The sequence below is a fragment of the Crocodylus porosus genome, unplaced genomic scaffold (genome assembly GCF_001723895.1).
Source record: "Crocodylus porosus isolate Cpor-Errol unplaced genomic scaffold, CroPor_comp1, whole genome shotgun sequence".
Lineage (NCBI taxonomy): Eukaryota > Metazoa > Chordata > Crocodylia > Crocodylidae > Crocodylus > Crocodylus porosus.
Window position 1 is genome coordinate 44,445,316 of NW_017728906.1, and position 11,900 is coordinate 44,457,215.

At 44.7% G+C, this 11,900-nt stretch overlaps 1 protein-coding gene across 1 annotated transcript in view; it reads left to right on the forward strand.

Annotated features, from left to right (window-relative positions):
• Positions 1–8,328, forward strand: part of PWP2 (PWP2 periodic tryptophan protein homolog (yeast)) — a 28,755-nt gene extending 20,427 nt beyond the window's left edge. The window contains exons 15-21 of the mRNA XM_019529028.1: positions 1,880–2,027; positions 3,272–3,380; positions 3,707–3,772; positions 4,386–4,604; positions 6,209–6,359; positions 7,397–7,471; positions 7,658–8,328. Coding sequence (XP_019384573.1) covers positions 1,880–2,027; positions 3,272–3,380; positions 3,707–3,772; positions 4,386–4,604; positions 6,209–6,359; positions 7,397–7,471; positions 7,658–7,808 — 919 coding nt within the window. The 3' untranslated portion in view covers positions 7,809–8,328. The remainder of the gene's footprint in view (positions 1–1,879; positions 2,028–3,271; positions 3,381–3,706; positions 3,773–4,385; positions 4,605–6,208; positions 6,360–7,396; positions 7,472–7,657) is intronic.
• Positions 8,329–11,900: the final 3,572 nt, after the last annotated feature.

Sequence of the window (11,900 nt, forward strand, 5' to 3'; positions counted from 1 at the left end):
AAAAAAGTAGAGGCATTAGCTCTTTTTGAAACTACTCTTTCTGTGGCGACCTCCAATTAGCTGTTCACTCTTCATTTAATCATTCTTTTCTGGCTCTTCTGAGCCTGCTGAAATTCAGCAGGCTAAGTCTGAAAGAAAGAAACTTTTACAGTAGTTATTAGTCTCCTGCTTGTCTTGTTGCTTACAGATGTTAATACATACCCATCCAGCGAGTCTGTTTGTGGAAGTCCCTGGTACCAATAGAAAGTTAAGCAGAGATGGGGTTTTTTCCTAAAGGAGGTATAAGCCTGGAGGACTTGTGAAATTGCCTGTCTAAAATGAAGGCAGGCTATACCTTCAGGAAAGTCTGGGAGAATTGTTTTGTAGAGGTGGTACACTGATACATTGGTTTGATATTGGATTGGCACCAATATAAAGAAAATTGTATTGGAAATTGGCCTGTTATGGTTGATCAATTGGCCGATAAATGGCCCATGCATGCACACAACTAGGTGGCAAGGAGTACTGCCCGGCAGCTTGGAAAACTGCATGCAGCTGGCAAGTCTGATGCGGTGGGAGGGGAGAGGGGGAAGGAAAGGGGTGTGGTAGGGGGTGGGGGGCAGATCAAGGCCTCCACAGTGAGGGAGGGTGTGGGCAGGTGCTGGGGCAAGTGCTGCCCAGCCAGGGCAGGGCAGGGCAGGTGCAGGATGGAACCATGGCTTGTCCAGCAGGAGGCGGCTCCTGCTGCTGCATGCTGCTTCTCTGGAAACTGCTCGTTCACTCATTCGGTGGCTTCTGCTGCTGCTTCGACTGCTTGTCCAGGTGGAAGCAGCGGTGGGGCAGGCTGGGGCTGGATCTGCATGGGACAGGGCAGGCTGGAGCTGAGGCTGCTCAGGGCTGTTCCCAGTGGGGACTGGGCTGTGCTGTGCTGTGCTCAGGGCAGGCGGTGGTGGTGCTGGGAGAGGGGGTTGGGGGCTATGGCAAATTTTGGGGTGGCTACAGCTTTCTCCACCCCATAGCTCCCTCCCAGCACCACTGCTGCCTGTCCCAAGTGCAGCCTGGCCCAGCCCCCATTGGGAAGAGCCCGGCGCAGCCCCAGCCCCTGCCCTCAGCGGCAGGTGCCCCACCCCATGCAGGTCCTGGGGGCACGTGCCTCCCTATGGTCTCCTGGGGTGTGTGCAGTGCTGGGTACTCCCCCTCTCCCCTCCTTCCCCATGCCCCTTGGATGAGCTGCTTATGGCTCTGTCCTGTACTCTGCCACTCCCCGGCTGGGCAGCATCTGCCCCAGTCCCACTCCCTCCCTCACCACAGGGGCCTCGATCTGACCCCCTTCCCCCCATGCCCCTTCCTTTCCCCCTCCCCTTCCACCACAACAGACTTACCAACCAGCTAGACACTGCTCTTCAAGCTGCCAGGCTGGTATCGTAAAAAAGATCAGCTTCAGCTGATATACCTCCTTAAAAATCAGCTGTCGCTATTGGCCCTAAAAATCTCTGTTGGTGCACCCGTATTGTTTTGTCTTTGAGTTGAAAAGGCTGTTTTGTAAGTAAAGATGTAACAAGAACATTACATCTTCAAAATCTTGTATAGATTTACATAAACTTTCACAATCCTATCAAGTAGTAAATTACTCCACGTAATTTGTCTTAAACTATTTGTGATTCATAGTAAAATACTTGACGGGTTCAGAAATAAAGTAATTTGTATGTTAACCATATATTAAACACAGCTCCTTTGGGATATTAAATCAGAAGCTGTTTCCATCTTTTAACAGTGCATTAGTTTACTGTGTTTACATTCTGCACTGTATTGGGGTTTATGTCTGCTGCTAAAATTGAGTGGCCAGGTTAAAATTAACAAAATGTTGAGTTTGTTTGTTTTTGTTTTTTTTCCCCCTCAGATCTTTTACCACTCTGTGTTACTCAGCAGATGGCCAGTCTGTTTTGGCAGGCGGATTGTCAAAGTTTGTCTGCATTTACCACGTCAAGGAACAAATTCTGATTAAAAAATTTGAAATCTCATGCAATCTTTCCTTGGATGCAATGGAGGCAAGTGACTCTCGCAGTTGATTTTGTTCACTGAAGACGTCTTTGCAGTGTCAGTTAATAAAATGTTCATGAACAAATCCTACCTACATGGGGGCTCATTTGGTTGGAGTCAATTCCAGGTGAAACCACCAAAAAAGAAAAAAAACCTTTTACTCCGGGTCACTCAAATCAGACCCAGTCAGCCAGGTTGTAAATGTTTTGGTGTTGAAAGTCCCCAGTAATTAGGATAATTTACAATTAAGTTTAATTATTGCAAGAATGTGAAACTTTAAAACTGCTGACAGTTTGTGTTGAGCTATTTTCTTTGTGGCTCACTGGTTTGTGTCTGAGAAGGGCTGCAGTTTTAAGGGGTCTTTTGTTAAAAGTCAAATTTATAAAAGTCATCTTTTCAAGTTGAGTTTATTTGAAAAACGGCATTCTTACAATACCTTCTATCATTCTTACTAACTCACTAGAAACTCTTAATCTCTTTTCTCTTGCATTGAAGTGACTGTTTTCAAGAATGTTAACTTAGACTTGTGGTTCTCAACCTTTTGGACTCAAGGCACCCCTCCATAACTTTTGTGAACTGAATGGCACTTCATTTTAAAAACTAATTTATATACTACAGTGTTTATCTCCTTGCAGATGAGCCAGGAAGTGAGGGTGGGGGATTGGCCAGGCAGGGACAAGCATGAGCCTCTACTTATCTAGTTATCTCCTCACACCTTGCAGCACTTTTCAAAGGGTCTCATGGCACTCCAGGTTGAGACTTTCTTTGAAGCCTGTTAGTAATTGCTCATAAAGTGACTAGTGCAGTGGGGCCAGCCTTTGGCAGGCACACCTGCCCGATTGAGCCCTGTGCCCTCCCCACGTGCTGTTCTGGTCCCCTTCCCTTGCCTGCTCTGCTCTCTCTTCCCTGCCTGATCTACCGCCGTGCTGCTTGCCCCTTCTTTAGTCTGCTGTGGGTCACAGACAAAGGCTGCCTGTGGCATGTGTGCCACAGATTGGCCACCACGGACTAGTGGGTACTGTAAGGTTGTGTGGCACAGGCACTGTCACCACTGACTGAGCATTATCCCACAGTATTGCAAGTTTCAGTGACACCTATTGGGTGAAATTACAAAGTAGTAATTCTTAAGTAACTGGACTAGTCCACTCAAATGTTTGAGGAATTATTGAGTAATCCTGTTCTTCATTTTTTTTCTCTCAAACACAACCTCCATTTTTGTATCTGAAGCAAATTAAATACCAATATTTTTCAGGAGTACCTGGATCGTAGAAAAATGACTGAGTTTGGCAGCATGGCACTGATTGATGAAGGAGCTGGGGATGAAGATGGTGTTGCCATTGCTCTTCCTGGAGTAAAGAGAGGTAATTCAGCTCTTAAACCCAGTGTCAGTAATTTGTCATTTGCTTTTTGAACTGGCTTTGTGGGGTAGAAGGTTTCTGCTCTGAGTCTGTATGCATTGAAACAAGATTCCCATTGATGGGAATACCAGGATAGTTTTCAAGTTTATTTACTCAAAAACATGTTTACTAAAACATGTTGAATTCTGTCACTCAATGGTTTGATGTTCTCTTTGTCAGTTTTTTTGGCACTGATTTGATAACAGTAACTCCAGGGTAAGGATTGGGAATCTATGGTGTGCCTATTTAGTTGGATATATTCGTGAATCACTTTTAAACTTTTGTTTCAGGTGACATGAGTTCTCGGCATTTTAAACCAGAGATAAGAGTAACAAGTGTCCGCTTTTCTCCTACTGGTGGGTATTGACAGGGAATGTTGTTTATCAGTAATGTAAGGGAGGGGTGCTTTCCACATGCAACATGTGGAAAGACTGAGCAGTAGATGAGATGCAAGTACCCCCTAGAGTTGACTTGCAGAAATGGTTATACTGGTGTGTTAGTGGATTTGTTTCCCATGTTATGTGTATATTCTGGTATCCAGCTGGCACCTCTCGGACATAGTAGCCAATTAAAAAAAAATCATATAGAGCAGGGGGGTTCCAGTTTATGGCCTGAAGGCTGTATCTGGTTTGTGGAGCCTTTGGATCCAACCTATGTACCCATGCTTTGGCAGCATTCAGTAGTGGGGCGCTCACACTGTGTTACATTACAGTCAGCTGCCTGGGACTCCAACAGAGGGGGAGGGAGCTCTGCTTGCGCCTTGCCACAGTCAGGATCATGGGCTCTGGCAGGGGTGGGGATGGGGAGGGAGTGAGGGAAGAGAGAGAGGGGGGCTTTCACCTTTCCCAAATCATGCCAAGCAATAATGACAAGGAATCTTCCTGTTAATTAACAACACCTCTTCCCCCTGATTCCTTCCCTGATGTACCAAGGGTTTTTTTTAAATAGCAACTTCTGCTTTTCTTTTAGGACGGAGCTGGGCAGCAACCACCACGGAAGGCCTTCTCATCTACTCTCTAGATTCTGGACTGGTCTTTGATCCTTTTGAGTTGGACATTGACATCACACCCAGCAGCATACGTAAAGTGCTGCATCAGAAGGAGTATGCCAAGGGCATCATTATGGCCTTCCGATTGAATGAGAAAAAACTAATTCAGGAGGTTATGGAGACGGTGCCATATAATGAAGGTAAGCAGCGCTTCCCTAAAGTTTTACCAAATGTTTCGCAGTACAGCAAAACTATTACATGTTGAAATGTATGTTAATTCAGGATGGAGATGGGCAAGTGCATAAAACCCCTTGTACAGGATAGAGATAGGGAAATTCTAATTTGAGTGAGAGGAATCTGATGAGTATGGCATTCACTGCTCTGAGGGAGGACCAGAGTGGGAGTAGCAGAATAAAATCAAGCAACAAATTCAGGGAATTGGTAGGCAGCATATCTTAGGAAGCTATTCAAAAGGATAAAAGAGTTCTGGAGAGTTGGCAGTTACTGAAAGATACCATATCACTAGGGGTGCGCCAATAGAGATTATTTTGGGCTGGTACTGATAGCTCGTTTTTAAGGAGGCATTATCAGCTGATACCGATCTGATTTGCAATACGCAGCCCAGCAGCTTGAAGAGCAGTGACTGGCTGGTAAGTCTGTTGTGGGGGAATGGAAGGGGCAAGGGGGGTGGGGTGGAGGTTGAGGTCCCTGTGGTATGGGAGGGAGTTGGGCTGGGGCTGTAGCTGTGGGCTGGGGCCAGGGGCTGTGTCAGACTTGGAAGAAAGCTAGGAAACAAAGTAAGAGGTTAGCATGGTGGCAACAGGAGCTATTTAAGGAATTGAACATCACAAAGGAATTGTACAAAAAATGCGAGGGAGGTCATATAATTTAAGATGACTAGAAAGGAAGAGCACAAGCATGTGGAGGTAAAATAAAAAAGACAAAATTAGTTGCAACTAACACGAGGCATAAAAGGCAACAATAAAATAGTCCTGAAATATGACTATGATTTTGTGAATTGCTGGGAATGTCTGAAATGGGAGGATGGTTGGGAGGCATACTGGGGACTTGGGGAAGAGTGCAAGTAGTCCCTAGTCTGTGCTATGAGCTTGGCCTAAAGAAATAACAAAGTGTGTAATGCTTTAGTATTACTAAACAGTTATTTAGAAAGATGATTTCCCTGTCCCAGAGTTTAAAATCTAGACAAACACAGGAACATGGGGATAGATGGAAGAGTTGGGAAGAGTATTTGAATAAAAACATTATATAGAAAATGAATCTTAAATTCAGATATTTTAAATTAGGGAAGCAAGACAAGAAAGAAGAATACAGTGGTCAAAAATGCAGATTTGACTGGGGTAGGGGAGAGGAAGGTTGTTTCACAAGGGGAGTGATAACATGCTGAGTGTATGGCTCAGGTTCAAAGTCAAGAAGGAGAGGAAATGATATGTGGAAGGAGAAGCAGAGTTCTGTACAATATGGCAGATGGAGAGAACTAATCTGATTTAGTATGCCACTTTCTCTAAAGCAAGGAATGGCAAGATTTTGCCAGTCTGTGCAGAAAGACAGAGTGTAATGAAAGTGGTGGGGAAAATGGGAAGGGGAAAAGGATTTATTGAGAGAAAAAATATTATGGCAAACCCTCTTTTTTGGAGGTACATGTGATGGTCTTGCTTATAAAGGTAGTAAAAATTTTCAGGTTCTCAAGAGTGGAGACTTCCTGGAAGGCTGGAGAGTATTCCAATTGATAATATTATTCCAATTGATAATTTTACCTTTTTTTAAAACCCTAACAAACCCACAGTTGATGTAGTCTGCTCATCACTACCAGAGGTGTATGTGGAAAAGGTGCTGGAATTTCTCGCCTCTGCCTTTGAAAAATCTCGTCACTTAGAATTCTATCTTACTTGGACTCGGAGGTTGCTCATGCTATATGGACAGAAATTAAAAACCAGGTAAGTGAACTTGAACATTAAGGACAGAACAGTAGGTATTTCAGAACACTATGACAGTTTAGCAGCTTGAGATTCTGAATTGAAACTTACAGGACATTTAAAATTATTCAATAACTACTTTTCAGTGACTTAATATATGCAGAGGCTTGGGAGACATGACTGATTCTTGCAGTTAAGTTGCAGATGAGTCTTTCCCAGATTTGTAGCTAGATTTTTGTGTGAACAGTTAGCTTATAGGTAATATGTAAATAAAATCTGTAAAAAAGACTTTTGAAAATGCTTCCTGCTGAAGTGTGCCAGATGCTGGTGTGTTCACATTGCCATGATTTCAGTACGCAGCAATTAGATGATATCTAAAAGATGCATTCAGCCCTGCTTCTCTAAGGGAATTGGAACACTTGGCAAATTAGAAGTGGGATAGCTACTCCCAGTTGCTATTTGAATCATCTAAATTGGAGGAAGAATTCATTATATGTTCATTTCCTTCCTGCTGTGGCTTGAAGAATAACTCCTTATTGCCTGATGGTATGTGTGAACGAATCTCAAATGTCAAATTCATTTATTTTTCTGTTCAGTTAACTGCTAAACTAGAGACAGATCGTAGGTGAAGCCAGGTTCTTATCTCCGTTTCCAAAGAGAGGTACTTATATCTGGAGTCATCTTTGTGATTATGGCAAGAAGAATCAGCTTATAAAGCTGCAATTTAACTTTACAATGAAGTGTCTTCTATGGTTGACATTTACATTTGTGATGGGGATGGAATAGCAATTGATTAGCCATGATGAAGGAACAGGAGTGATGAACTGTGTGTATATGATGTATTGGCTTAAAATTATACATAATTATTTGTGGATATGGCACAAAGTTGCAAAGTCAATTGCTTTTATTGTATAATATTTAAGAAAGTTCATATATGTAAAAATAGGTTAACAGTATAGTTATATTTTAAAATTTGAAGAATCATGCAGGAAGGGCTTTCTAGAATTTTATGTGTAACTCAAGGTTGCTCAGTAAATTGCACATTTTCTCCTTTTAAGGTCAGGAAAACTGCTGCCCACGATTCAGTACCTTCAGAAGAGCCTCCAGCGTCACTTTGAGGATGTTTCCAAGCTGTATGTATAGTTGTCTCTCGGGGGTTTTTTGTTTTGTTTTGTGCGTTTTTTTTTAAATAAACCATAATCCTGCAAAAACTTGAGGTTTTGAATGCTGAGGGAGTCTTTATAGAATACTTGATGATATTTAAAACGTGGAGCCTAGCTTTTAATGCTGTCGTTCTGTTACTTTTTGTTTTGTTACAGCTGTGAGTGGAATCGCTATAACATTAAATATGCTCTGGCCATTTCACAGCAGCGTGGCATGAAACGTTCAGCAGAAACATCAGTGGGTGAGGAGGAGATGGAAGAGTCTGACAGTGATTATCTAATGGAACATTCAGCTGTGGATTCATAAAGACAACTTACTGTACCTTGATGTTATAGTTTCATTTTGTGCAGAAGAGGACCTACAGAAAGAAGCAGTAATGCTTCACTGAGACTGAGTGGCCCTCATAGTGTCTTTGTTTGTTGTGAGTTAGAGTGAGATACCTGCAAAGGTACAGAAAATATTTAAACTTAAGACAGCAAAAGTATTGTTCATACCCTACCTAAAATATAGCCTGGTGTGTCGTCTCCTTCTTGAAGTCATGGGACCCAAGCTGATCAGCTTGGTTTTTATTGCATTTGAATCAAAACAAGACATTTGTGTTCATCTGTCAATAAAGATAGAACCATGGGTGGAAAATAGTTCTCTGCATTTTTTTTATAAAATGTATATAAATACGTAGGAGATGTATATTAATATACAGGAAAATTGGATATTGTAAGTCACCCTTCTTTAACCTCTCCTGTTTCCAAAATGTTTGTATCTCTGGATTAAACTCCTTTTTTATTCATTTATATATCCCATTTTTAAATAAATATTTGAAAGGTTCTGTATTGACTTCACCTTATTTTGAAATGTTATCTTACCTAATTTAATGCAACAAGTATTGGAATGTAGTTTTTAAAACAGAAACTTTGCTCAATTCTAAAATTATCCAACTTAAGTTGAATACTAAAAGTTAAGGACAATTAGGGTAAATGTTGTACTACAGGGGTTTTCAACTTTTTTTAGTCTAAGTACTCCTGGCAGCTGGATGCCGGGGGGGGCGGGGTTAGTGTGCAGCTCAAGGCTGAGCAGGGGAGTGGGGCAGGAGTAGCGCGCAGCTGGACACGGAGCAGGGAGGCGGGGACAGTATACGGGTGGGTGGGGATGGGGCAGCACTGCCTCCCAGGAGCAGAGGCAAGGTGGGGAAACTCACCCGGCTGGTGTGTGGCAGCAGCCACCACTGCGTGTGAGGTTCCCTGCCCCACAGAGGAGCACTGCTGCCCTTGCCCTGCCCCAGCCCTGCCCCTGGGAGGCAGCGGCACTCTGTCCCTACCCACCCACTCACACGTACCCCCTAGGACCCCGGACCAAGTATCCCAGGGGTACACGTACCCCCGGTTGACAACCCCTGTTGTTCTATATAAATAGAATATGTGAGTGAAAAGGCTGTGGAATACAGCTTCTGCAGAGAATTGAACTGGTTAATGAACATGGGTTCATTACACACATTTTTTTAACATTGTTCACCTATTAAATAGTAGAACTTGTATTACAGGTAACTGTGTAAGAGAACAACATATTAGCGTTTGGCTTTTTGTTTTTTTGGTTTTTTTTAATAGTTCCTTAGGGTGTCAGTTTGTGTGTTTGGGTCTCTCTTAACATGAGAGAACATAGGAATAATTTAATAATGACTTTTTGAGATCCTGAGTATAGAGAAAACATATGCTTATGATACTCCTGTGCACCTTATTAAAAGATAATCTATTAATTGTTACATTGCTCACATTAAGGTTGATTCAGATATTATTTGCCATTGTGTTCTATTGTTGGGTTTACTTTTCTACCTCCTGCCTGCCCTTTGGCAAATGTATTATTAGTAGCTACTGAGAAAATACACATTTACACACTGAATTCTTGCCTGCATTATATCGTTTCAGACTAAACGAGGGGTATTGCACACATCCAGCCCTGGGGCTGGGTAAGCGGTATAGGGCTGGTCTGCAGGCTGGATTAGGTTTACAGCCCACCATGCCCCCCCCCCACCTTTCCCTTCTGTTCCCCCAGTATACCTCATCTGGAAGCCACTTCAACTGGTTTGGGACCCATGCTGTGTGCAGCCTGCATTCCAGAGGAGTAGCAATTTTTTACACAGTTGCTGTGCCAGCATCTCTGGGACTGCGCCATGTGACAGCACCTGCTTCAAGTAGTCCAGGACCCATGTCACACCACAATGCTTAAAAACACTGCATGTTGCATAGCTCCTGGACTGGCTAGAGCAGGGACCATGTGCCACTTTCTGGCTGGAATGGTCACCGCTTCCAGCAACTGCTGCTCTGACGGGACCATACTGCTCTGGTCATTCGGGTCTGTGCTGCATGCAGTGAGAGTCCTAGATGGGCTGGAGCAGCTGCCAGATCAGGTATGCTAGAGAAGGGGCAGGGCGTCCCTGGACCGAATCCAGCCTGGGGGCCAGCCATGTGCTGTGGGTGCGTGCTTTGCCCTTTGCGAGTCTGATCAGACCCAGGGGCAGCACTGTGGCCATGTGGCGGGGCTCCGTGGGCCATATGTTTAATGCCCCTGGACTAAAAGTGTAAAATGAATATATAGTAGTACAAAACCTTTTTCTGTACAGACAAACTATTGTTCCCTTCCATTATTTATCTAAGACAGTGAGATTCTGGTCATATATTGACTGTCAGAATGCTTTGGTGATCCTGATGGTATGGTTAAGTTAGTTGTGGTACAACATTTGAAAACCTTTTCATTACTGCTGCTTTTATTTACTGTACTAGCCAATTGCCTGTCAAGAACAAGGGGGGGCGGGAGAGTGAGGGGGCTGGGACCAAGTGCCACCACCTAAAGCCCCATGCTGCCGCTCTTCTGCCTCTTGCAAGGATGGGTGGGGGGGCTGAGGCCAATGCTGCTGGCCTTGGCTCCTCCACCCTGTCGGGTCCTCTGCGCAGCTTGCAGGAAGCGGAGTGGGCTGGCCTTGACTCACCCACCCCGTGTCCGGTCCTTGGCACCACTTGCAGGGAGTGAGGTGCGAGAGCCGAGGCCAGAGCTGCTGGCCTCTGCTCCCTCGCCCTCTGTCTGGTCCTCGGTGCAGCTTCAGAATAATGGCGGTACGCCCCCATGCTTGGAGCATTCTGATTGGCTGTCTCTGTCAGCCAATCAGAGTGCGAATGAAGCGTTACGGACAGAGACTTAGGTTTTTATAATATTGGAATTTAGTCGAATCTAAAGACAACCCTGAATTTCAGACCACACCCAACAATTAGGTTCTATCCATGGAAAATTTGTAATTGTTATAATTTTCCATGCGAAATTGTAGAATCATCTTGAATTCATCCCTCTCACCAGTGCAGGAGGGCAGGCAGTGGGGGCAGGTAGCGCAAAGAGGTCAAACAGCTTACCCCCTGCTTGTGCCTTCTGCTTCTACCTCCACCTTCTCCCCAGCTGCTGCTCTGGGAGACTTCGTCCCTGTTCTAGCCTGGCCACTGAGCATTAGTCTTCGGATCCCGCTTTGGATCTGGAGCCGCTTCGGATGCTTTAGCATTCACACACACAGTGTCACCTGCACACATGAAGAGTTTTGTGTCAGCACCTTGGGGTGCAGTTCCCCCCAAATCCCGCCACCAATCTTCTTGAAACTTGGCAGGCTTTGGCCTCACCAGTGCCTGCACCCCTGCAGTTTTCAGACATCCTTTACCAGGGAAGACAGCCGCACGCCTACTCCATGGTGAACCATTGAGTGCTGAAGTGTCTGCCCCCCACCATATGTCATTGTAACACTGCACCCCAGGCTGCTACAAATAGAGGAACAAAATAGTAAAGAAAGAAGTCATGCATAAACACTTGGTTATTTGTGTAACCATGCCAATGTGTCTGTGTGGCAACCTTTGTGACCTTATCTGGACACCCCCTGGGTGTGCACGTTCTGAGTGGAGATCAGTTGTTTCCCTATATATCCACACGGGTAGGGACTGGTGGAGGAGTGGGAAATGGTGTGTTTACTTTAACTTCAGGAAGGTAAGTGTGTTTCGGTGTAACGTAACCACAGTCATGGGGTAAGATGTGCAGGTTACAGATCTTGAGAGCACCTTTAAGAAGCTGATAGCTTGTGGTTAAGCAGGACATGTCAACCAGACAGATCGCTGATCACTTCAGGAACATGCTCAGCTGTGCTGGGACTCTGCTTAGGTCTGCCCAATGATGCTCTGGGGGTCACGAAGGGGTTTGAGCCCCACTCAGATTAGCGCAGGCTGCGGTGAGGGGCGCGGGTGGCCTCCTTAGCTCTGGCAGCGTGGTCTCCTCTCTGCCTCAGAGCTGCAGAGCAGGTTTTGACCAGCTCCTCCCTGGCCTTGTCTGGAGGGTTCAGGCAGGGCTGATCCTGCCCCGAACAAGCGCTGCACCAAA